The 21279-nt window shown below is 43.0% G+C and overlaps 4 protein-coding genes across 5 annotated transcripts in view; 2 read left to right on the top strand and 2 right to left on the bottom strand.

Moving 5' to 3' along the window:
- Positions 1–3570: 3570 nt before the first annotated feature.
- Positions 3571–7424, top strand: LOC108232005 (CMRF35-like molecule 3). The gene is made up of 4 exons (XM_017409456.3): positions 3571–3820; positions 3929–4294; positions 5895–5943; positions 6092–7424. The coding sequence occupies exons 1-4, from the start codon at positions 3784–3786 to the stop codon at positions 6192–6194; spliced, it is 555 nt and encodes a 184-aa protein (XP_017264945.1). The 5' UTR covers positions 3571–3783; the 3' UTR covers positions 6195–7424.
- Positions 7425–8045: 621 nt separating this feature from the next.
- Positions 8046–14705, top strand: LOC108232070 (cell division control protein 42 homolog). Of its 2 annotated transcripts, none has more exons than XM_017409627.3 (6): positions 8046–8261; positions 8754–8898; positions 8987–9059; positions 10370–10479; positions 12489–12686; positions 12878–14705. In XM_017409627.3, the coding sequence occupies exons 2-6, from the start codon at positions 8794–8796 to the stop codon at positions 12965–12967; spliced, it is 576 nt and encodes a 191-aa protein (XP_017265116.1). In that variant the 5' UTR covers positions 8046–8261; positions 8754–8793; the 3' UTR covers positions 12968–14705. The 2 variants fall into 2 exon arrangements, with proteins under 2 accessions (XP_017265116.1, XP_017265117.1); XM_017409628.3 differs by having other exon boundaries at positions 8047–8261; positions 13544–14705.
- Positions 14588–19405, bottom strand: LOC108232069 (F-box only protein 6). Its single transcript, XM_017409626.3, has 7 exons — positions 19146–19405; positions 18793–18942; positions 17939–18188; positions 17744–17858; positions 16342–16437; positions 16121–16256; positions 14588–16047 (listed from the first exon to the last, which is right to left on the bottom strand). The coding sequence occupies exons 2-7, from the start codon at positions 18880–18882 to the stop codon at positions 15901–15903; spliced, it is 834 nt and encodes a 277-aa protein (XP_017265115.1). The 5' UTR covers positions 18883–18942; positions 19146–19405; the 3' UTR covers positions 14588–15900.
- A 365-nt stretch (positions 19406–19770) lies between these two features.
- Positions 19771–21279, bottom strand: part of LOC108231955 (F-box only protein 6) — a 5826-nt gene continuing 4317 nt past the window's right edge. Inside the window, exons 5-7 of the mRNA XM_017409399.3 lie at positions 21100–21195; positions 20868–21006; positions 19771–20773 (exon numbers count right to left, since the gene is read on the bottom strand). Of these exons, the coding sequence (XP_017264888.1) occupies positions 20627–20773; positions 20868–21006; positions 21100–21195 (382 nt within the window). The 3' untranslated portion in view covers positions 19771–20626. The remainder of the gene's footprint in view (positions 20774–20867; positions 21007–21099; positions 21196–21279) is intronic.

Raw genomic sequence — 21279 nt, 5'->3', positions numbered from 1 at the left:
TAGGAAAATTAACAGTCTGTAGAAGTTTACCGCATTAAACTTGAAGCTTTTATTGTTGTAACATTAGGTCATGGATTTAGGTTTCAAGTGGCACGGTGGAGCGGTGGTTAGAGCTGTCGCTTCGCAGCAAGATGGTGGCAGGTTCGCCTCCTGCCTGTTTGACTTTTGTATGTTCTAACCGCACATGAGTGGGTTTTCTGTAGGTGCTCCGGTACCTGAAGATGGAAGACGGTGGATATGGGGCTCGCCTGCTTCCAAATTTCAGTTATCTCCATTCAAAAATCTTTGAATTAATGGCAACCCTGAACTGCATTACGAACTTTAATTAGAGGCTGAATGCTGAACCTACCGTCAGCATTCAGAGTTGCTTCATTGAAGCTGCAAGAAAGACGAACTCTCCAGCCTCAGTTGTCGACTGTCCTTGGGTGTCTGTCCACCTGTCCCTGTCCATCAGGGCCTTTAGGATTCTTGGAAAAAGGAAATTGAAAGCTATTCACTCAGTTTCCGGAGCTAAAGCTTCTGCAGTTGTTTTATTACTGCTGGTGACTAAAGCTCGCAAATTTAAGCCAACGGAGGAACAAATTGTGTCTTTTACCCAGCACCAGATGATATTTGAGTCAAATACTCAACGCAGGGAGTTAAATGAAGCCAAACGGCTCCTTGGGGCGTCACAACAAAGTCAATGTCCCCGGACCAAAGGAACTCATGCGTCAGGGCACTGATCGTATTCAAATAAAACCGAGCTGACTTCAGCACTCGTGATTGGAGAGCGTAAGTGAAGATCCCATTATGTTGCTGTTTCTGAGTTTGGGCACGAACACATAATGGTTCAAATGCTCGCCGACCCTGCTCAGAGTCTGATGAGCAGAATCAGCGGTGTCCTTTCGGGTCGACACATCACAGGACGGGGCGTGTTGCCCGGCTTGGCCTCTTCCTCAAAGGAACGCTCTTGTCTCCCGCTGAATGTCATCGCAAATAAAATATTTAGCGCTGAACTTCAGATTTCGTAACCTGTAATATGTCAAGGTTTGGCCGCGGGGATTCACCGCAGCACCGCGTCTTATTTGCCGTCGGGCACAAACTTACTCAAGCTTTATGTGTTGTTCCCCTGCGAGTCTCGACCGGAGGAGGCGGTTTCGCCATGTTGGTGCGCGGGTTTACGGACTGTTGACCAATGTGCGAGGGAAAGATACATTCAGAAGATCACAACTGTTGGGATTGACCTGCATGAGATGGAAAAAAAAGAGGAAATGTCAGATGAGCCCGACAGTTTGCTGCCCATCTTGTACTACGACATTGTGAATTATTAAGTGTACACAAAGAAAGCCTACACTGTGGAGGAGCTACGTGGCCTGAAAGCGATGGATTCATACAATCAGTGTTTCAATGGGTTTGTAAAGGATGTCCGAACTCTCCATGTTGATAACAAAGTTCTGTAGCCTGGCAGGGTAAATAATAACAATTCAAACACAACAATTTCCTCAAATGTAGAAAGCACTGACAACAACAGGATCAGTTTTGTAGGACTTATCTTCAGTACAAACACGGGATTCCAACGCTAAATGCCTGAAACCGTACTCAGAAACAAAACGACAACAAATGGATCTGTAACGTTAGCTTCGGGGCGTAGCACGCAGCATCGCTGAGTTATCTACAGTAGAGATGTACTAAATCACTTAACAGAACTTTTATTTATTTTAAATGCCGCTTTTACTGGAATAAAAGTGGGCCGGGCAGATTCTGGACGTCTTTGACGTCACATGGGAGCTGTGTACCGAGAGCAAGAAGAAACTTCCAGCAGACGTCTCCTCAGGAGGCCTGCCTTCTTCTTGCGCTCATTGTCACCATTTGTGAGTTGCTGAGACTAGAAACTGAGGAAAGTAGATTATTGGTTTGGGCAGTGAGAGATAATCTTTGCAGTCAAATCACAGCTTCAAAGGCAAACTGAGCTTGAGAACCATTTTAGTCCTCAGAAACGTGACCATAAATGTGTTTGACATCTGATTATTCTGAAAGAAGGACCGTGATGCGTCGGGAAAGATGATTTCGTCTTCAGTTTCAAAGCATTCACAGCGACAATGGGAAAACTTACCCTTTTCACACCTGTGAGGTCGCCTCTGTCTGCCTACGTTTATGCAATATTTTAAAGTAAGATGCTCTTGTGTCAGAGGAAGTCACCCTTGGTTGTGATGCATCCAAAAAGCAGAAGAGACTCTATTGAATGTTCCAAAACATGTTTGGCTGTTTTTCAGAGTTTGACGTAAAAAAAGAGAAAAAAAAAAAAAAGGTGGGAGTTTTGACTCAGACGAGGTCACCGAAGACGATTGGGTCAGGACACTCCCCGTCATGACCTCACTGAGAGCTCTCACCCCTTCACGTGTTAAAGACTTGCCTTGTCATATCTTCTACATATGTGTGCATTATGAAGAAACAACAAACAAAGTTTACATTCTTCTTCAGAAGCGCCCGGACAATTCCCAGAGGAGATGTTTTACATAACTGAGTTTCACTTCCGTTTTACTGTCAAGAAAAGTAAAGTAAGATTTGTTCTTTCACTTAATATATTTATTTGTTTAATCTAATGTGAAGAGGAAATACTTTCTTTGTGGATTTGGATTGTTAGGAGTCATTTCTCAACTTTTTTAATTTGAATTCAAACCACGATGGATAGGAATCATTTCTTCTAAGTAAATTATAAACAAAAGACAATACCTGTTCTCAATGCTTCACTGAGGCGCGTGTGGTTACTGATAAAATGCAACTGTGAAGATCAAAATAAAGCAAACATTCATCTCATTCAAGGTTTGCAGGTTTAAACTACATCCTAGACAGGAGAGGGGGAAAAAACATGAAAACAGATATGTGCATATAAAATAGATTGCTTCAAAAATTGAACAAATAGAAGCAGATTTTTGAGTCGGTAACATAGTTTTAAGATATTAGCGTGTACGATAGCACATAATGGCAAAGATTAAAATGAGCGCACTGAAAGCCTGAGGTAAGGGTCAGAAAAATGTAACAGGTGTGGAGTAGTGAGGCAAAACATAATAACGTATGTCCACCCAAAGTTCACTGTCTGAAGAGAAGTTTTCTAGTATTTTGCCAAGTCTGATTAAAGCATGCACCAATGTAGACCAGTGGAGTCCAATCCTGGTCCTGGAGGGCCTCTGTCCTGCAGGTTTCAGGTGTTTCTCTGCTTTGACACCTGATTTGAATGGCTGAGTGATGAACAGGCTTCTGGGGAACTTGAAGACCTGCTGAAGAGCAGAGAAACATGTAAAACCAGCAGGATGGTGGCCCCCTCCAGGAGCAGGACGGGACGCCGCTGCTGTGGACTGACAGCTTGTTTGTTAGTGCCACCTACTGTTGAACTTCGAGCTTTGAACTGAGGCCGGCTGTGCACCAACATCAGGATGTCAGACACTTTGAGCAAACGGTTAAAACAGTTAAACGACGAATTATCACAAGCTCCAGATCACTGGTAGAAATCCGAAACAGAGAGGCCATGAAGCGAGCAAAGCTGGTCACGTAAAATCAACTTCTGCTTAAATGGGGAGAAATGGATGAGGTCAAAAGTAATACTTCATGACTCAATACAACTCCTATCTCAGATCGTTGCGTGATTGTTGCCTGTTTATTGTCACATCACCACAATAAACAGGCTTTCCTAACAACCAGTTTTCGTGTGAACCGCTCTTTTTTTGCGCAACTACAAGGAAGAAGAGGAAGTCCCTGCTTCTTCGCTTGTTGCTTCTGCTTCACGTTGCTTCCTTCTGCCACGCCATGAGGACTTCAGGGGTATTTGTTTGGCTCTTTAACGGTAATTCTGGAAGAAGACAAGGCTTAGTGTATTTGCTGAAGCTCTGTAATACATGAAATGTTTGAGCGTCTGACGTGTATGTCGCTGGGTGTTTCTTTGTGCTTTCAGCTCCGGTTCTCTGTCTCTTGGGGCTTATAAAGCACAGGGTGGACTCGGCCCAGCTGACTGCTCCTAAGGAAGTAATCGCGACACTCGGTGGATCTGTGACGGTCTCCTGTTGGTATGACCTCACGTTCAGAGGAAACACCAAGTACTGGTGCAGAGGCTCCACGTATGAGCTGTGCGGAATAGTGGTGAAGACCCCCAAAAACCGAGCCAATGACAGAGTCTTCATCGCTGACGATAAGGAAGTGGGGGTCTTCAGTGTAACCATGACTTTGCTCAGAGAAAGTGATGAGGACATGTACTGGTGTGTCATCGCCAAATCTGGAAGAAACGTTCACGCAGGTGTCAGGCTCCACGTCTCCCACGCAGGTATGCTTCTGCTGAGAGCTAATCGGTCTTAAACTCAGTGGTTTTGACAAATATTGAGCTAGAATATGGTGTGGTTGTAGCTGAGAGTCGTTCCCGACACACACGATGAGCGCTAACAAATTGCGTAAGATCTTTAAAATGATGACATGCAAGGCAGTGGACAATATGCATTGTTTCAAAGTAAGGCTGTTTTCAGTTAAAGATATAAATGTCAGAGGAGAGAACAAACTTCAGTGAGTTGCGTTGTGACTGTGCTGTTGTCCGTTAGTAATATCAGCTGTAAAGTCAAATAAACTACAAAAAAAAACAAAGAAGTTGGAATATATCAGAAAGTAATGTATCCCTAATTCCCACATTGCAGCATTTTCTAATAGTGCAAACTTGACGCCATAATAAAACTCCTAAATATTCTGTAATGGCTACAGCTTGCAGCTGCTGCCGCTCCATCAGGCCCCCCAGCAAGTAGCTGCAGCAGCAGCAAGCTGTAGCACTTCCAGTGCAGCCTCCATTAGGAATCTCATAAGAGTTCTGCCCGAACAGCCGGGTAGCGTGAAACTGACAGCGATGTAAAAGATTAAATAACAGCGTTTTAAAGACGGCAGCAGTTTGCTTTGGAAGATCTGCCTGGACCTTTTCAGAGACCTTATAATGGACTGTTCGAGTGGACCCACTTTCAAAGAGTCTGCTGCCGTCTTCAGAATTTAAAACCGGTTTATGTAAACTATTATTTAAGCACTTAACGCCACTGTGATTTTTGCATTACACGGTTCTTCTGGAGACAATATTATAAAATCCCCCCATCTGTGTTCGAAGTGCATTTGCAAATAACCTTACAAGGTGAAGTAGAGAGTGATGTAAAGGTCTATGATATTTTATTTAGAGGTTGGAGTTGTCTCTTTGGTCTTAGACCAGCTGATCGCTCATCGGTCTTGTTTTTGGACTTTAACTCTATTACTTCCAGTCATTCTAAGAGCTATCTGCAGCAGGAAAGATATTAATTGTTCATAACTTTTTCCAAGAACCCCACTTCGAAATGAACAGACTATCATTTCATGGGCTTTACAAGACTACTTAAATATCGTGATTTAATTGTAGACAAACCATAAAAGTCTTAGAACTGTTGGCTTTGATCATATGGCCACAGTCATGCGGTGAGTAATCAAACCATAGAATGACACATGAGTAAGTAGATGAGTTGCACATCAGGAACTTCTGTTTTTTTTTTTTCCTTCTTTTTTTTTTTTAATGCAAATCCTAAAATTTTTTTAAAGCTGCAGAGTAGCTACATTAACAAAAAGTAATAAAAGGGTTGCGAAATTTAAAAATTGCAGCTCATATTTTTCATGTATTTACATCGCTGCTGTTTGTTCAGTTCACAGTAAACGATCACGATTTTTCGTACATAATGTTTTGCAATGTATTCAACCACCCAAAAAAGTAAACGAACTGCGATCTAAATGTTTTCATCATAGCCTCCAAATACAACAAATCCATCACTTGAAGTCTAAAAGCTTCATATCATTAATTTCAGACAGAAGGCAGTAGCGTTAAATCAGATGTCATTTGTTTATTTTTAATGGAACCTTATGTTTTTCTACAGCAACGACCCCAACCACCACCTCACTGATACTGACACCACCTGGAATAAGGTGAGACTTAGAGGACGTTACTGCTTCATAGCCACGTTAATTCATGCAGCAATAACAGCTGACATTTTTAATCAATATGAATAATATTTTATTCCATCGGCTAACAGTGACTGATTTCAGTTCACTTTTTCTCCCATTTTCCTTGTAGTTTGTGGGCAGTCCTACGCTGGATCCTCCTTTTAGCCATGCTGGGTTGTTTGGTGGGAACACACATGGCTGTGCGGAGGATAAATGCTGCCGGGGACATATAGACTGCCTGCGTCATCAATTTCCCCACAACTCAAACATTAATGAGCCGAGCGTTTTAAACCGTGGGTGAATGATAAAACACAGTCCTGGCGAGGCCGCTAAATGGGATCTTTAGCGGCCGTTTATTCCGCGCGTGAACTGAGCTGAAAATAAACGGCACGCCGAAGTAGATTTCAGGCCTTGCATTTTAATGACGTTTAAATGATTAAACCCTCATTAGTTTTACTGCCTGGGCCAAACATAACTTTAGGTCCATCTTTATAATTAGCACCACTGGAAAAAAGGCTAGGCTCAAATTTATTTCAGATTTGTTTATTGTGCCTTTTCTTTTTTTTTTAATTTAATTGCTGTTCTTTTATTCAAAACCCTGTGGCCGCTGGACTCCAAAAAGATGCAAACCATGGCAGCAATCAATGTGAATTAATGTTTATTAAGTGTTTTTATCGCCCGAGTCTAGAGGTGTAGGCTTTCGTTGACCCGTAGAACCGGGTCAAACAGATGTGCAGGGTGGAGGGAGGCCTCGAGGACAGATCTAGTTCTCTTCTAATGATGCCAGAGGTCAGCCAGTAATCCCTTGGGCCGTGTAAGACCTTCCTGTCTTCCACCGCGGTCCCAGCATACCACATCATAATGCAGAGTGTGAGTCAGCTCTCTATTGTTGAATAAGAAAAGGACACCAGCAGCTTCTGTTCTACTTTGCTTTTCCTGAGGTTTTGAGGAAATGCAGTCTCTGCTTTTTTTTCTTTTTTTTTTTTTTACCACTGCCTCTGTGTTTAAGGTCCAGGTAGGTGTCCCTGAGATATGTAAAGGATGGCAGCCCCTCCACACAGGTCCTATTGATGCAGAAAGGAGCATGGACCCTTCTAGTCCGTGATGACCACCTTGGTTTTGTGGTGCTCGGCAGGAGATCGTGAGACGAACATCACCCTGCCTGTCGCTGGACTTCCTACCTGTTTGTCTGCGTCTGTGCGTCTCATCCGAAGTCTAGCAACAGCGGCGTCTGTGAACCATAAGCTTCACTGATGGGGGTCTGTTTGTAAGGAGGTCCTTTATGAACGAACGGGTAAACAGGGGCAGGCGGAGGGCCTGCAGCCTACTGTTCATGATGTCAGGGATTGATGTTAAAGTTATGATGCTACCCTTAAAGAAGAAGGTATCACGCAAACCCATACCGGTGCAGTGTGACGATGAACCAATGTGCAATAAAAAGAACATGAAAGTGATGAAACCAATTTGTTCCTGCTTCCTTCTTCTGCACATTTGCTGCAAATTAAATGTGTTCAGGTAAAACTATTGGACTTTCTTTTTTTCTCAACTACATTCAAAGACAATGTGCTGAAAAATTCAAAAAAGTTAAAAAACAAAAACAACTGGACTTCTATTAATAGAAGTCCAGTTGTTTTTGTTTTTTAACTTTTTTGAATTTACCATGGCCTGGATGACTGAGAATCTACACCAGCAATGTGCTGAAGAGAAATCCTGTTCACAATCGACAACTGCCACACTCAATGACTCAAACCTCAGGCTAGGATGCAAGGTCAGAGGAATTTGAGGTGACATCACCACTCCTGCTGCATGAACCACTTGGAGCCACTCTCGGAAAACACCGTAAAGACGGCAAACATCACCGAGGGGAAGTTGACTTTTAGTATAAAAGCACAGAAGGACTCGTTTGCAGATTGTGACGTAAAAGGTACACATGAGCACAAATAGTTTCGATAAAGAACTACATGTTTCAATTATTTTAGACACTCGTGAATCTCTGTTGCCAGCTTGTGTAATATGAGGCTCGTGTTTTGTAACGAGAGTTGGGTGTTTTATTTTGAAAGCAACTTCCTGTTGTTGCTCCGCGAGCCTCGTCTTGAAGTGGGAGAAGTCGGGACTCGGCTGCTCTCTCGCTCAACCAAGTTTCTGCTCGCTGGTGCCAACGCCCGGCGAAACAAACTGCCAACTCACCTACTGTAGGACACAGACGTGCACTTTAAACACGTCCTTTTTTCCTCCGTGGGATAGGTTATTTGACACTAACAAGTTTTTTATTTATTTTTTATTTTCCCTCTCGGGCTCAGGTGAGTTTACCAACACGAAACTACCGTTAGCCGGCCGGCTGGTGGCTAAGCTAACTTAGTGGTTAGCATTAGCACTAACGCCGCATTAGCATAGTTTGTTTTGTTACACGATGCGCGGACACGTTTTCTCCGCCTTTGTTTTTTTTTTTTCTTTAATTCAAACAAACAGCGCCACATCTTAGTTAGTGATCTGAAACCTAACTCGGTATGTAGTCATTTCAGCCAGGTTATTTAAACGAGAAAGCCAGTGAGTCGCTACTGTTAGCGTCCGGACAGTTTTGATGGTAACGGGGTGTGACTGAACAAGTTTACGTGACCAAACTCAGTCTCTCTCTGGTCCACCGGGCTGGTGTTAGGATTGTTAAAGCCAGCACACATCTGGCGTTGTTCAGAGTCCCTGTTTGTGTATCGTTTTCATTTCTGAAATGGCCTAATCCTTGTAATGTATCACCTCCCCCCCTTCCTTCTCTCTCTCTCTCTCTCTTCGTGCAGCCATCGAAATTGCCAGCAGCAGCAGCAAGAAGGCACAGAGATGCAGACTATCAAGTGTGTGGTGGTGGGTGATGGAGCTGTGGGAAAAACCTGCTTACTGATTTCATACACCACCAACAAGTTCCCATCTGAATATGTTCCTACAGTAAGTCCTGTGTCTGATCATCTGTAGCAAATAAACTGAGAAGTGCTCCGGAGCTGATTGTGACATGCGTTTATCATTTTGATTGCAGGTGTTTGACAACTATGCAGTAACTGTAATGATCGGGGGTGAGCCGTACACCCTCGGCTTATTCGACACAGCAGGTATGACGGACACATCGCTTTGACGTTCATTTGAAATTAAACATTTCCCGGCTGTATGTGAAAAAACCCTACTCCTGTGCGTACCATTTTAAAACAGAGCCCAATGAGTTTTCCTAAAACGCAGCTGAAAGTCGGGGCGCACCACACTACTTACAGCATCTGCCACTCGGCGGCTTCGTGTGCGGGGGGGCCAAAGCCGATACTTCACTGGGTTGACGCTGGAGGAGACGAGCTGACGACTCCGAATCGAGAGAAAATAGGCAAATTTTCAGCTGCGGTCTCGCTGAGTGAAACTAGCGAGTCATGTTCTGAGAAAACAGCTTTTAGTGTGCGCGACTGTGTATGGTATTTTCATTGCTTATCTCTGCCCCCCCGGAGTACACTTCTAAATTGAAAATTAGCAGATTTGAACCAGTTTCTAAATGTTATTATTATTCTGACTGGTGTGGTTAGGCCTGGACATTCAGGGCTGTAGCCTCGGACATTTTCTGTCGTAGGAGAGCTGTTGTGCACGTGTTAAAATACAGCTCCCCGCACATAAAAACTATGAAAACTAAAATGAGATGGGTTCGAGGTGCCCGCGACAACTCAACAACTATTGTGGGAGGAGATTTGTTGCACCACGATGGAGATCAAGAACACATTTTGAAGACTCCCTCTCAAACGTTGTTTTCCCATCAGCTGCTGCCCAGTGAGATATCAGCTCAACTTGCCGTAACGCCATGCTTAAAAGGAGCTCTTTTGTCACTAAAAGATTAAGTAAAATCCAAAAAGTTGTAGCTGTGTCTAGCACAGACTCTTTCTATTATTTATTTATTCTTTCGTTCCTTCTCTCCGAACATTGCGCTAGTTTTACCGCACAGTCACAAACATTACTTGAAGTCAGCACAGAGGCCGTTTGCATGGACCAGTCAAATAAAAACTACAGAGACTGCAATTCTGATTGTTGTTGGTTAAATAGAAACATTTCTAATAAACCACTCACCAGATAATCTCATCTATCTTTGTATTTTTTTTTATTAATTCATGTATGACTATAGTTTTCTATCTATTTGTAGCAGTTATGAGTAAAAATGCTGTGGCCAATCAATTCTAAAATTAATCTGGTTTCTGTAGATCTGCTTAAGACCCCCTCCTCTTAGTGTTTCCTCACCCACAGTGGGACCCCCTACCCCAGCTTTGGGATCAGCTGGCCTAGGCAGGGGTCTTGGCTTTATGGAGATTAGGCCCACTAGTATAAAATAAGCTTACATTTAGCACAGGATTCCGTCTGTCCGCAGTCCATCCATCTTTGTCTCGTCTCTCTGCAGGTCAGGAAGATTACGACAGGTTACGACCACTAAGCTACCCTCAGACGGATGTCTTCCTAGTCTGTTTTTCAGTTGTTTCGCCTTCCTCGTTTGAGAATGTCAAAGAAAAGGTGAGTTTGCGGCATCAAGTCAGTAACAGTTACTATGGTCACTCTAAAAACACCATCACTCTTTTTAAGCCGCAAACCTGTAATAGTTCAAACCATGTCATAAAAATCTCCTTTGGGTGTAAATAGTGTAATGATTGTTGCCATAGAGGCTACTTTTTTCAAAGTTCTGATTGGAGGAAGCCGCTTTAATCGTGCTAAGATCTGTTTCACTTTCATTATCATTCGCTGAGTAAGCTGTGATCTCTGCACCAGTGGCCAGAAGAGTTCATGTTTAATTCTGTGAGGAAACATGACTGCAAGAAGACGGTACTTAGGTTTAGGGTTCAAAAAACAAACCCTAGTTGGTTTTCTGAGCTACGCTGCTTACCATTTGTCAAACCTGAAGTGCTTTAACCATCATATACTGACTTTACCTGAACCTCATTTAAAAAATGATCAGAACTCCAGTTTGTAGAAACAAAAACTGCAGTCCTCGGATAGCAGTGTTACTTCTTACGCTCAACGTTAAGCTGAGCAAAGCAAAAGCACTTCGAGGCCTGGCGTTACTAGCTCTTTAGTGCCAGGATGTGCGAGATGCTCTGAGGACAGTGTCGAGGTCTGAGATGATGCCCACATGGGCCCAAACAGTAGCTGATTATTAATCCACACCAGCCCCAAATTAGACAAAGGAGCTGTTACAGAAAGGCTAGATGCAGACGTGGACGGTGTTGCTTAGATTTGCACAACAGTAACGTACATCTCTTTGGGTTTTAACGTGTCCAAATGACAGGAAGGTGAAAAAAAGACCCTAAACACGATATTTGGTTTATGAGCTGCCTGCTTCATTAGCAGGAACGTGGCTAATAAAAAAGTGCAAGGAGTGCTATTTTTTTTTACCTAACATTGCATTAAAACTCATTAAAATGAGTTATTTGTGTTTGTAGTTTTGGTCCAAATAAACCTGATAATCATTTTGGCCATAACAGCGACGTCCTGGTGTAAACATTTCAGTCTGTCTGCCATCGGACTGAATCAGATTTCTTTAAACCGGACTCATCCAGACAGTAACGCAGTTAGGATTAAATTTGCGCTCAAACTGGCCATAACGCAGGAAATTTGTCAAACTGCTCATCATGGAAATAATTGATGCTAGCTGAAATGTTTGCCAGTTGTTTTGGCGTGTTGGAGAACAGGGAAAATCCAATCCTAGCAAGCTGAAAGAAGGCACGTTGTCACCTGTTGTAACAGAACTCATTCATTCATAAATCACTTTTCATCCTCCCCCTGTGTGCTGGGACAAAGTCAAAGGTTCACGAAATGGTCTAGTTGTACTATAAGCTGTAGTTCTACATGTCTTTGTATGTACATTTACTAACTCACTACCATGCATGTGAAGCTTTCAGTAGGCATCCAGCAGCATTTTACACAACATTAGGTGTTTCTTCAGATTCTAATCACATATATTGTTAATTTTAAAATATTTTTTAAAACAAAATCTCATAAAATGTCCTTTTTTAAATTGGTGACTGGAAAATAGCAACTACTTGCAGCACAAATAGTGGGAAAGAAACAGCACTAAAGCTGTAACGCTTTAAATTAGTGCTGAACCTGGTTCGTATTTCTCTGCCAACACTGACGCATTAAATGTAACTGATGCTTTAAAAAAACAAATATGATCTGAATAATGATGCAAATTAAAACTTTAAAACCGGATATTCTTCAATGAAACAAAACCTTGAAACCAAAAATGTATAAAACACAACACAAAGGGTGTGTGGAGGTGTATGATTTAAAGAAAAATATTTTAAAATTTGTCTTTCTGCTTCCTGAAAGACCCTCACATTCATCTTGTGTGATTGTGTCACAGAGAGAAACAACTAAAACACATTTTATATTTACACAAAGTGCACTTTCTCACATTGTAATTCATCCAGAATAACCTTTTGAATACATGCATGGAACCTGTGATGGTAACATTTTTTTTTTTAATCCCTTTTTTTTTATTATTATTTCCCCCTCCCCTCCTCCAGTGGGTTCCTGAAATCACTCACCACTGTCCCAAGACCCCGTTCCTGTTGGTAGGCACTCAGATCGACCTCCGCGACGACCCCTCCACTGTGGAGAAGCTGGCGAAGAACAAACAGAAGCCCATCACCCCCGAGACGGCGGAGAAGCTGGCTCGCGACCTGAAGGCGGTCAAATACGTGGAGTGCTCGGCCCTAACTCAGGTAAGACCCGCCCCCCTTTCATCTCGAGCAAACAGCGGCTGCGTATTTAACATTCTTCTAACAGCGAGGCTGGAAAATGCTTCGGCTCGTCTTGTTTTTTTTGCTAACAGCTTTTGACTAAAAGCTCCATCTAACTCTCTGTGTGTACCTGTGTTTCTCCTTTTTTTTCCTTTTTGTTCTTTTTCCTGTAGCGGGGATTGAAGAACGTATTTGATGAGGCTATCCTAGCTGCGTTAGAGCCCCCTGAAACTCAGAGAAAGAGAAAATGCTGCTTGTTCTGATGCCTCCTTGCGTCTCGCTTTGCCTCTCAGTCGTCTGCTGCTTTTTCATTGTAAAGAAACGTCTCACTGAAGTAACCACGCACTCTGAAAATCTCATCTTCTGTGCCCAATAACTTATTTTTCCCCCTTTTTTCTGATCATGTGTGCTTTCTTTTTAACTCGACCGCATCGTTTACCCACGCTGCCTCAGATAATGGTGCCAATCTTAACCTTTTTTTTGTTTTTTCCCCTCCCTGATGTAACCGGACATATTTTTGGTTTTAAAGGACGTTTTCTGTTTCCTCAGTATTGAGCTCATCTGTTATATTCTGCAGCATTTGCATTATATTCTGTCCTTAACGCTTTGTAAGTTTGTTTATTTTTCCTCTCTCTGCTGCTGCATCAGTTTTCCACAGGCTTTTGTCGTTAGCCAGTTTGACCATGAGGAGAGTCTTGTGTAATGTTATTTAAATAAAGGAAACTTTTGATTGCCCGGCTCAATTTCTAGTCAGATTTCTTTCGCGTCTAACTCCGGTGGCTGTTTGGTGATGTGTTTGGAGCAGCTCTGTGTTGAATAACGACACTTTCTTTCCACAGAAAGGATTAAAGAATGTGTTTGATGAGGCAATCCTGGCCGCCCTGGAGCCTCCTGAACCTAAGAAAAGACGTAAATGCGTTCTGCTCTAAGAGTCCTCGCCGTTTCCTCCAGACCATTTTCCCAAAACTAGGTTAACAGTACTGAAATGTTTTTTTTTGTTTGTTTTGTTTTCCTCTGCACAAGCACATTCCATCAAAAGTCCAGACATTGTTAAATCTTTCCCACTGACTTAACAGGAAAACATATTTGAACATCGAGTGACCTCATGTGTCGTTCTGGATCACCTGACTCCACTGAAGTGGTCGTAGAAGAAACAAACCGTGACTGTTTGAACCATCAACAAACTACAGAGAAGTAATGTTTCGGTTTGAGCACAGCATTGGTCTGTAAATGTTAATCCCCGAACAATTTAAAGAACAGACCCAACTGTCTCCATAAAGTATCGTAGAGCACGAGCTGGTAGTGACAGCTTAAAGAACTGGATGTAATTCATTAAACCTTGTTCTTCCATCACCAGCTTTTACAGAAGCAATAAACCCCCCTCCTCTTTGTCTGTCAGAGTTAACAGGACTCATTTCAACACAGGCTTTAAGATGAAACAAATGCAGTACGGAATATTTCTGGATAATTCTCCGTCTTAGCAAAGACGCGCTGACAGGACGACACCAAATGTGGGAAATAAATACCAGCTTTAGAGCTACAGAATCGAGGAATTTACAAGTTAAATTTGGATGTAAGCATCCAGATCTCGATTTACCTTTTAAGACTGAAGAAACCGTTAAAGTTTTACATTTTGACTGAAGGTCGATGCTGAATCTAACCTGAACTTGTTTCATTAACACTTTCGGGTGTCACGGGGGGAAAAAAACATTAAAATGACTGAACTGATGTCCATTTTTTTGTTTTTGTTTTTTTTACAATAACTATGCCAACAGTAGGGTGAGGTCTGATTTGTAAATATAGTGAGAATAACTTATTTACTGTGTGAAATCCACGCATTACTAATGAGGTTTTAAAATAAAAAAGCAGAACTGAGGCCGAAATCGAATAACTTGCAATTTTTTATTTTTTGGAGTGTTTTTTTTTCCCAGTCTGACATGGTTGTACTGTATCTTGTAATAAAAAGCACAACAATAAACCAGTATTATGATTAAATCTTTACCCAACGCATGTTCTGTGATTTACCAGGAGCACTGTTTACATTGACACACACATACAAAAACAAAACATAACATCAGAACGAACAAGGATTATTTCAGAACTGTCCAAAAAAAATACAACTAGGTTAGAAGGTTAGTGCAAAAAGTGTTTAATCCCCCCTTCCTGCCGTGTTTAAAGTTAGGCCACGTTGACATTAAAGCAACACAGTCCATGAAACAGATATAATATTTAAACAGATTACAGAGTTCAAAGATGTTTGCAAATGTGCACAATAATGATAAAATCTGTTTGTCAGGACCTATACAATCACGTCCTACAGCGTAAGATTTTAATTACATCTATACACATACGATAAGCACAGCTTCTGACCTGAGTATACTGTCCGTGCATTAAACGCCTAAAAGGCAGCAGATCTTACCGTTTAAAGCCACATTGGGTGACTTTATAAGGAAAAAAAACGCACAGCGGCAGGTAAAGGCAGGATGTCAACTTACAGAACAAAGAAATGCTGTTTACTCAGAAAGGTGCATTTATTTTACTTTTACTTTGGTAAAACTGTCAGTTCCAGAAAGCTTGATGATGCTGAAGTTAAATAAGTGAATTTTGAATGCAGAAACACTTAATGAGATTAGAGTCCTTCTTTTTAGCCCCCACCCCTCCCTCCTCCCTCCTCCCTGCCTCTGGCACAGATGTTATTTTATATCTCGGGAGGATTTTCACAGGAGAGACCTTCATTTTTGGAGAAATATTTCAAAATCAAACTGCTGTAAATAAAATAAAGACTGAATGTTTCTTCATTTTGTGGCGGCTGGGGGGGTATTTTTATTCAAATTAGTTTCTGCAAATCATACGTCGGCGTGGTGGACAAACCGTTCTGACGAGAGGCGAGACATTTTTTGGACTTGTTTTTGGAAGGTTCTATGTTTGAGCTGTACCTGATATAACCTGTTTCGATGCAGAACAAAAAAATATATATATTAAAGATGAGGATGGTTTCAAAGCATCGCTGTTAACAAGAGCTTGAAAACAAACCATGAAGCGTTTATCACCTTGAGGTAGGAACCGTGTATTAACCAAGATTTGCAAACGTTAAAGTTCACCGTGGGATGTTTCTGACGCCTGGAGCCAAAAGCACAAAGTGAAGTCACTTTTTTTTTTTAACGCATTTAAATATATCTGTGGTCAGTTCAATGATCTATGCGTCCAAGGCCGGACATATTTCCACACAGCTGTCCGTCACACGGATGCCGTACCATCCTGCCCAGAACTGCGTATCTTTACCGCCGTGAGTGAATTTGATGAACCTCACTCCCGCTCCGTAGTCCCTGAACACGTGGTTGATCTGAAAATAATCAGTCGGTGAAAGAAGCTCAGTCACTCAGTCACTCCACCGAACTTCAGGGTGTGGTACATACCTGATGCCACTGCTGGTCGTTCCACTGGGGAAAGAAGATCGTATCAGGAGTAAACGCCCGGATCACCACGTTCTTGCTGTCCAGCAGCTGCACGGTTATCGTGTATTCACTGCCACAGTCCCACCGAGGCGCGTACCTGACACAACACAGGCGCGCGTCAGATCAGCAACACACTCCCCCCGCCCTGCGTGCAAGCTTTCCGTGGTTGGGCGAACTCTTACCAGTCAGAGATTCTGATGGGCGGCTGGAACTCGTCCATGAAGGCCGGGCTGTAACCTTCCTTCTCCAGATCAACTGTTTGCGACTTTATGCATATTCTGCAGACAACAGGGGGGTTAGGAGACTGCAAGGATGATTACTACGAGAGACGAACGGAACACGTGAAGTCACGGCCACAAGCACTCACTGACAACATGGTGGACATTAAGTGAAACGCCACAGGCTGAGAGGTCATGGGACTGTACTGCAACGATTACAATATCAGACACACGTCAGTAGGATGTGGCACCAGTGTAGGCTCTCTCAATAATGAGATGGTCCCATCTAGGGCCTCCAATGACGGGTTGTTGTTTTTTTAACTCATTTTCGTAGGTTTGTTTTTAGCGGTAACGGATCACGTGACCAAGATAAGCATTTTCACACGCATCAAGAGTGAGTCATAGACGGATGTAGTGGAGAGAATCCGGTCAGTTTTTCAAAACAAAATGTAATTCAGACTTCAAAAATAAAAAAAATGGAAATACTGTTAGTTAATTATTCTCTCTGTGCGGTCCGGTACCAAATGACCCACGGCCCGGGGATTGAGGACCTCTGATATAGAGGACACAGCAGCCTCTGATCAGATGAGACCAAAATTGAACTTTTCAGCGCGAATGCAAAACACCTCGTGTGACAAGACAGCTGGGGCGCAGTAGCTCGGCGGTCAGCACGGCAGCCAAATCTCTGTGTGGCTAACACTGCACACCGCCCCGAACGCACCATCCCTACTGTGTAACATGGGGGTGGCAGCGTCATGCTGAGGGGAGGGTTTACTTCAGCAGGAACAGGGAAGCTGCTCAGAGCTGATAGGAAGATGGACGGAGCTAAATGATACGGGCCGATCCTGGAGGGAAACCTGTCAGAGGCTGTAAAAGATTTGAGACAAGGGGCGAAGGTTCACCTTCCAGCAGGACAACGGACCCAAAACATCCGGCCAGAGCTACAACGGAGTGGGTCAGATCAAAGAATATTCATTAGGATGGACCAGTCAAAGACCAGACCTGAATTCAGCTGAGAACCTGTGGCCTGAGTTCTGCTGTTCAGAGACTCTCTGTCCAATCTGACTGAGCTTGAGCTGTTTTGGAAAAACAACTCAGGTCGTTTCAGGTTTTTTTTATTTGTTAAACAAAAAAAAGGGAGAGAGAACCATGTATAATTATCCTTCAACTTCACAATTACGCACCGCTTTGTGTTGCTCTAAGATGTAAAATACAGACGGGTTCAAGGGGTGCGAACACTTCTTCAAAGGGACTGGACCACTCTGCTTGTACACCTAATAACCATACAAACCAGACCATTCCTTCTGTGCGCTAGATGCTTCTGTCCGTGAGCACATTTTCTGAATCGCTGCTCGCCATGACTCACCCGTAAGAGGTCACAAAGTTCTTCTGGACCGCCTCGTTTGGATGCGGCACCATAGGTTCGCAGATTTTCCACCTGTCGCCACCGTTATGCACTATGGTCCAGCCTCGAAACTTATCTGGCAAAACCAAAGAGGAGGGGAGAAGTCAGGCGACCACGGCGACACCACGGCATTCTGCGAACTGCTCGGTGTTTCACCTTCCCCCCTCGGATTCTTGATCAGATTCCTTTGTTTCTTGCACAAGAAGTAAAACAGCCTCCAGTCACGGGGCACTCTGGAAGCGCCGTTGATGTGGTAGCCCTCCCTTCTGCAACGTTCTCTCCAGAACGACTCCAGGTCGGCGACTTCTTTCCACTGGCGGCACACCAAGCGGCACATGCAGACCACTCGATGGGGGGGCAGATTGAGGAAGATCTCCTCCAGGATGTCGGGAGGCAGGATGAAGGTCTGACAAGACAAAACAACAACAACAACAAAAGAAAAACGCTGAAGCTATCTCGTTCTTATTGGCATCAGATCCGTGATCAATAGAGGGGTTCACGCAGCTGCAGCTGCACGCGGTCTGGTTACGCAAACTAAAAAATGTAGGAAGATAACACCAAACCTGATTTTTTTCTTGTTAAATGACGCAACTGCTGGAACCAGTTTTACAGCTCAGTGGTACTTTCTGTAGGGAAACAAAGCCTTTGCTCTGTGCCGTTTCATTTTGCGGCCCCATTGCAGTAAAATGACCTTTAAGTGCCTCACACTGCCGGGAAGAAATGAAGTCCCTTCACTTCATCAACACCAGGGGCGTGAAGGGATCCCACTTCTTAGCTGCCTGTGAGAAATACTCATCAGGTTTAACACATGTGGCTATAAACCCCTAATGTGACCTGATATGTCAAAACAAAGAGACACAGGAAGCTTTCAGCCAAAGTCCATGGGAATCAGCTGCAGTTCTGTAAGCCCTGTGAGTGTGAGTGAGTGTGAGTGTGAGTGAGTGTGAGTGTGTGTGTGTGTGTGTGTGTGTGTGTGTGTGTGTGTGTGTGTGTGTGTGTGTTGAACCTACAGGGTCACCTGACTCCGAGGCTGAAGTTCTCGGTCTGTCCGCGGAGTAGGAGCCGTGTGTCGCACCCATGGCTCCGTTTCTCCTCTTCATGTCTGTGACAAGCCCGGACGCGTGGGGCGTCTTATAGCTCCATGTCGCCTGCCGGGAATCCTGCCAACGAGAGACGGGCGAGCGCGTCAGAGTTCTCAGCAACACGACGGCTTCGGTTTCGGTTGCGTTCGACAGCACGGAAGTGCGCAGCTGAAGTCGACGTTTAGCATCTTAGCGAATAAAAGACCATTTCATGTTCAACTCTTGTACACAAACGGACATTGTTTGGATGAAATACAGGTTGTAAAATAAACAAACACTACCTTCAAGTCCTACTTCCATAGACGAGTATTCCTCCGGTCAGTTTATCAACGTTAGCGCTCGTTTTAAACCCCAAGACACACCGAGGGGTTACTACAACGGAGTTAGCCACGGAAACACGAATCAAGTCTTAAATATTGTTACGCACTAATGTTTTTTTTTCTTTATCCACCTCGCACGCCTTTAAAAGCTGAGGGCATGCTTATAGTATGGCCAACAGTTTCCAAGAAACTGAACGCGCTGAGGCGTTCCGGTGTACGCCGCTGATACAAGCGAGCGAACTCTTCAAATTTCCTTCAAGAACACTTCCGGGTAGGCTAAGTCCCGCCCCCCACCCGTCTTTACTTTCATAAACAGTTTAGAATAATAGACAGACATAATGACAAAAACAGATCATATTACATACTTTTATTATTTATGGATATTCTTCTGTTTATTATTTGTAACAATTAAGGTGGAAATGTACTAATAGTAATTATTTAAACATTTTATTTCATTTATTATCATCTCAAGACCCAAAATGACCCACAATGTGGTCCTAGCTCACTCAAAATTAAGTCTAATTACAAAGCTGGTATATTCTTGGTAGTTTAAAATAAAACAAACAAAAAGTCATAAGACAGCATATGTAAAAACCATCTGAGTTTTAATGGTTTTTTTTATATACATAAAATAGGCAAAGCTCCTCACCAGAAATAAGGTCCATTTACATAGCAGATAATACCGTTTAAAGCAATTTTATTAAAAAAAAACAAAACCTGAAAACAAACAACCCTGTGCAGCAGTTAAAGACAGAGGAATGAGGGTCATGTGTCAGCCAGTAGAGACAACCCAGATATTTATTTATTTTGTACAGTCATGGTTAGTTGGGGGTGCTTAAATTGATAAAGGCTTTAAAAAAAAACAAAAAAAAACAGACTAATAAATAAAGTCAATAAAAAAAAGAAACAAGTCAAACCCAAACAAAACAAAGGGAATCAAGGTGACATTCAGCAGTGCATCAATAATATTTGGAATTCTGGAGCATGAGGTGTAGGAATCACACTTAATTTTACGCAAACTCATCTGTGGTCAAACCGTCTCTTTGGACATTTTATACATATTAAACTGATGTTTCACATTTATTTCTGCAGAACAAAACACTTCAGAAGATTTTACAGACATTCCCAAAAACAGGAAACAACATTTATGAACTCGAGACAAAAACATGAGAGCATAAGAGCGGAACGTTTTTCCAACTCAGTGATTCAGGCACTTCTCCGCGAGATGTTTATAAAGGACAGAAATGTCTTCACATGAGTTTGACCTTTGAGTTTGAAGGCCATTTACAAATGAGGGTCTGAACAGACTCGTAAGGAATCAGACAGGGGGGTGGGGATGCCAGACTGTAGATTGTCTCCAGCGTTTTTTTCGTCGTTGACGTTTTTCTATGAATGCAGTTATACACCACTGATTTCCATCCATTCACAGTCAATTCAACGATCTATGTGTCCAAGGCTGGACATATTTCCACACAGCTGTCCGTCACACGGATGCCGTACCATCCTGCCCAGAACACCTTATCTTTACCGCCGTGACTGAATTTGATGAACCTCACTCCCGGTCCGTAGTCCCTGAATACATGGGTCATCTGAAAAGAATCAAATTGAAGAAAACTGAATCATTTTGAAGCTCTTCTTGGGCCCTGCTCTGCAGCTCGACTGAACCTGGTACTTTGTACGTACCTGATGCCACTGGTCACCAGTCTGCTCATCAAACGCCGGCAGGTAAATAATGTCGGGGGTGAAATCCTGAACAACGGCATTCTTGCGATTCAGCAGCTGCACGGAGATCCTGTACTCACAGCGAGACCGGGGTGCGTACCTAACACAACACAGATACACAAACACGGGTCAGGAACACACTGCTCCATTGTTTTTAAACAAGTTACCTGTTTTTACCTGTTACTGTTCTCACCAGTCAGAGATTCTGATGGGCGGCTGGAAGTCGTCCATGAAGGCCGGGCTGTAACCTTCCTTCTCCAGATCAACTGTTTGCGACTTTATGCACATGCTGCAGACAACAGAGGGTTTAAGAGACCGGAATGAGAATTACTACATGCACTGAAGACGTTCTGACGTATTTTTTTTTTTTTTT

Source organism: Kryptolebias marmoratus, linkage group LG8 (genome assembly GCF_001649575.2).
Source record: "Kryptolebias marmoratus isolate JLee-2015 linkage group LG8, ASM164957v2, whole genome shotgun sequence".
NCBI lineage: Eukaryota > Metazoa > Chordata > Actinopteri > Cyprinodontiformes > Rivulidae > Kryptolebias > Kryptolebias marmoratus.
The sequence above is the reverse complement of the archived record's forward strand: the minus strand, read 5'-3'. Positions and strand labels throughout refer to the sequence as shown.

Coding starts and splice junctions, on each gene's coding strand:
- LOC108232069 (XM_017409626.3), bottom strand. CDS start 18,882: ATGAAGAGGAGAAACGGAGCCATGGGTGCGACACACGGCTCCTACTCC. Junction 16,257..16,341: donor CCCATCAGAATCTCTGACTG/GTAAGAGTTCGC, acceptor GTGTTGTGTCAG/GTACGCGCCTCGGTGGGACT. Junction 16,048..16,120: donor ACGACCAGCAGTGGCATCAG/GTATGTACCACA, acceptor GATTATTTTCAG/ATCAACCACGTGTTCAGGGA.
- LOC108232005 (XM_017409456.3), top strand. CDS start 3,784: ATGAGGACTTCAGGGGTATTTGTTTGGCTCTTTAACG. Junction 4,295..5,894: donor GCTCCACGTCTCCCACGCAG/GTATGCTTCTGC, acceptor GTTTTTCTACAG/CAACGACCCCAACCACCACC. Junction 5,944..6,091: donor CTGACACCACCTGGAATAAG/GTGAGACTTAGA, acceptor TTTTCCTTGTAG/TTTGTGGGCAGTCCTACGCT.
- LOC108232070 (XM_017409627.3), top strand. CDS start 8,794: ATGCAGACTATCAAGTGTGTGGTGGTGGGTGATGGAGCTGTGGGAAAA. Junction 8,899..8,986: donor CATCTGAATATGTTCCTACA/GTAAGTCCTGTG, acceptor TTTTGATTGCAG/GTGTTTGACAACTATGCAGT. Junction 10,480..12,488: donor TTGAGAATGTCAAAGAAAAG/GTGAGTTTGCGG, acceptor CCCCTCCTCCAG/TGGGTTCCTGAAATCACTCA.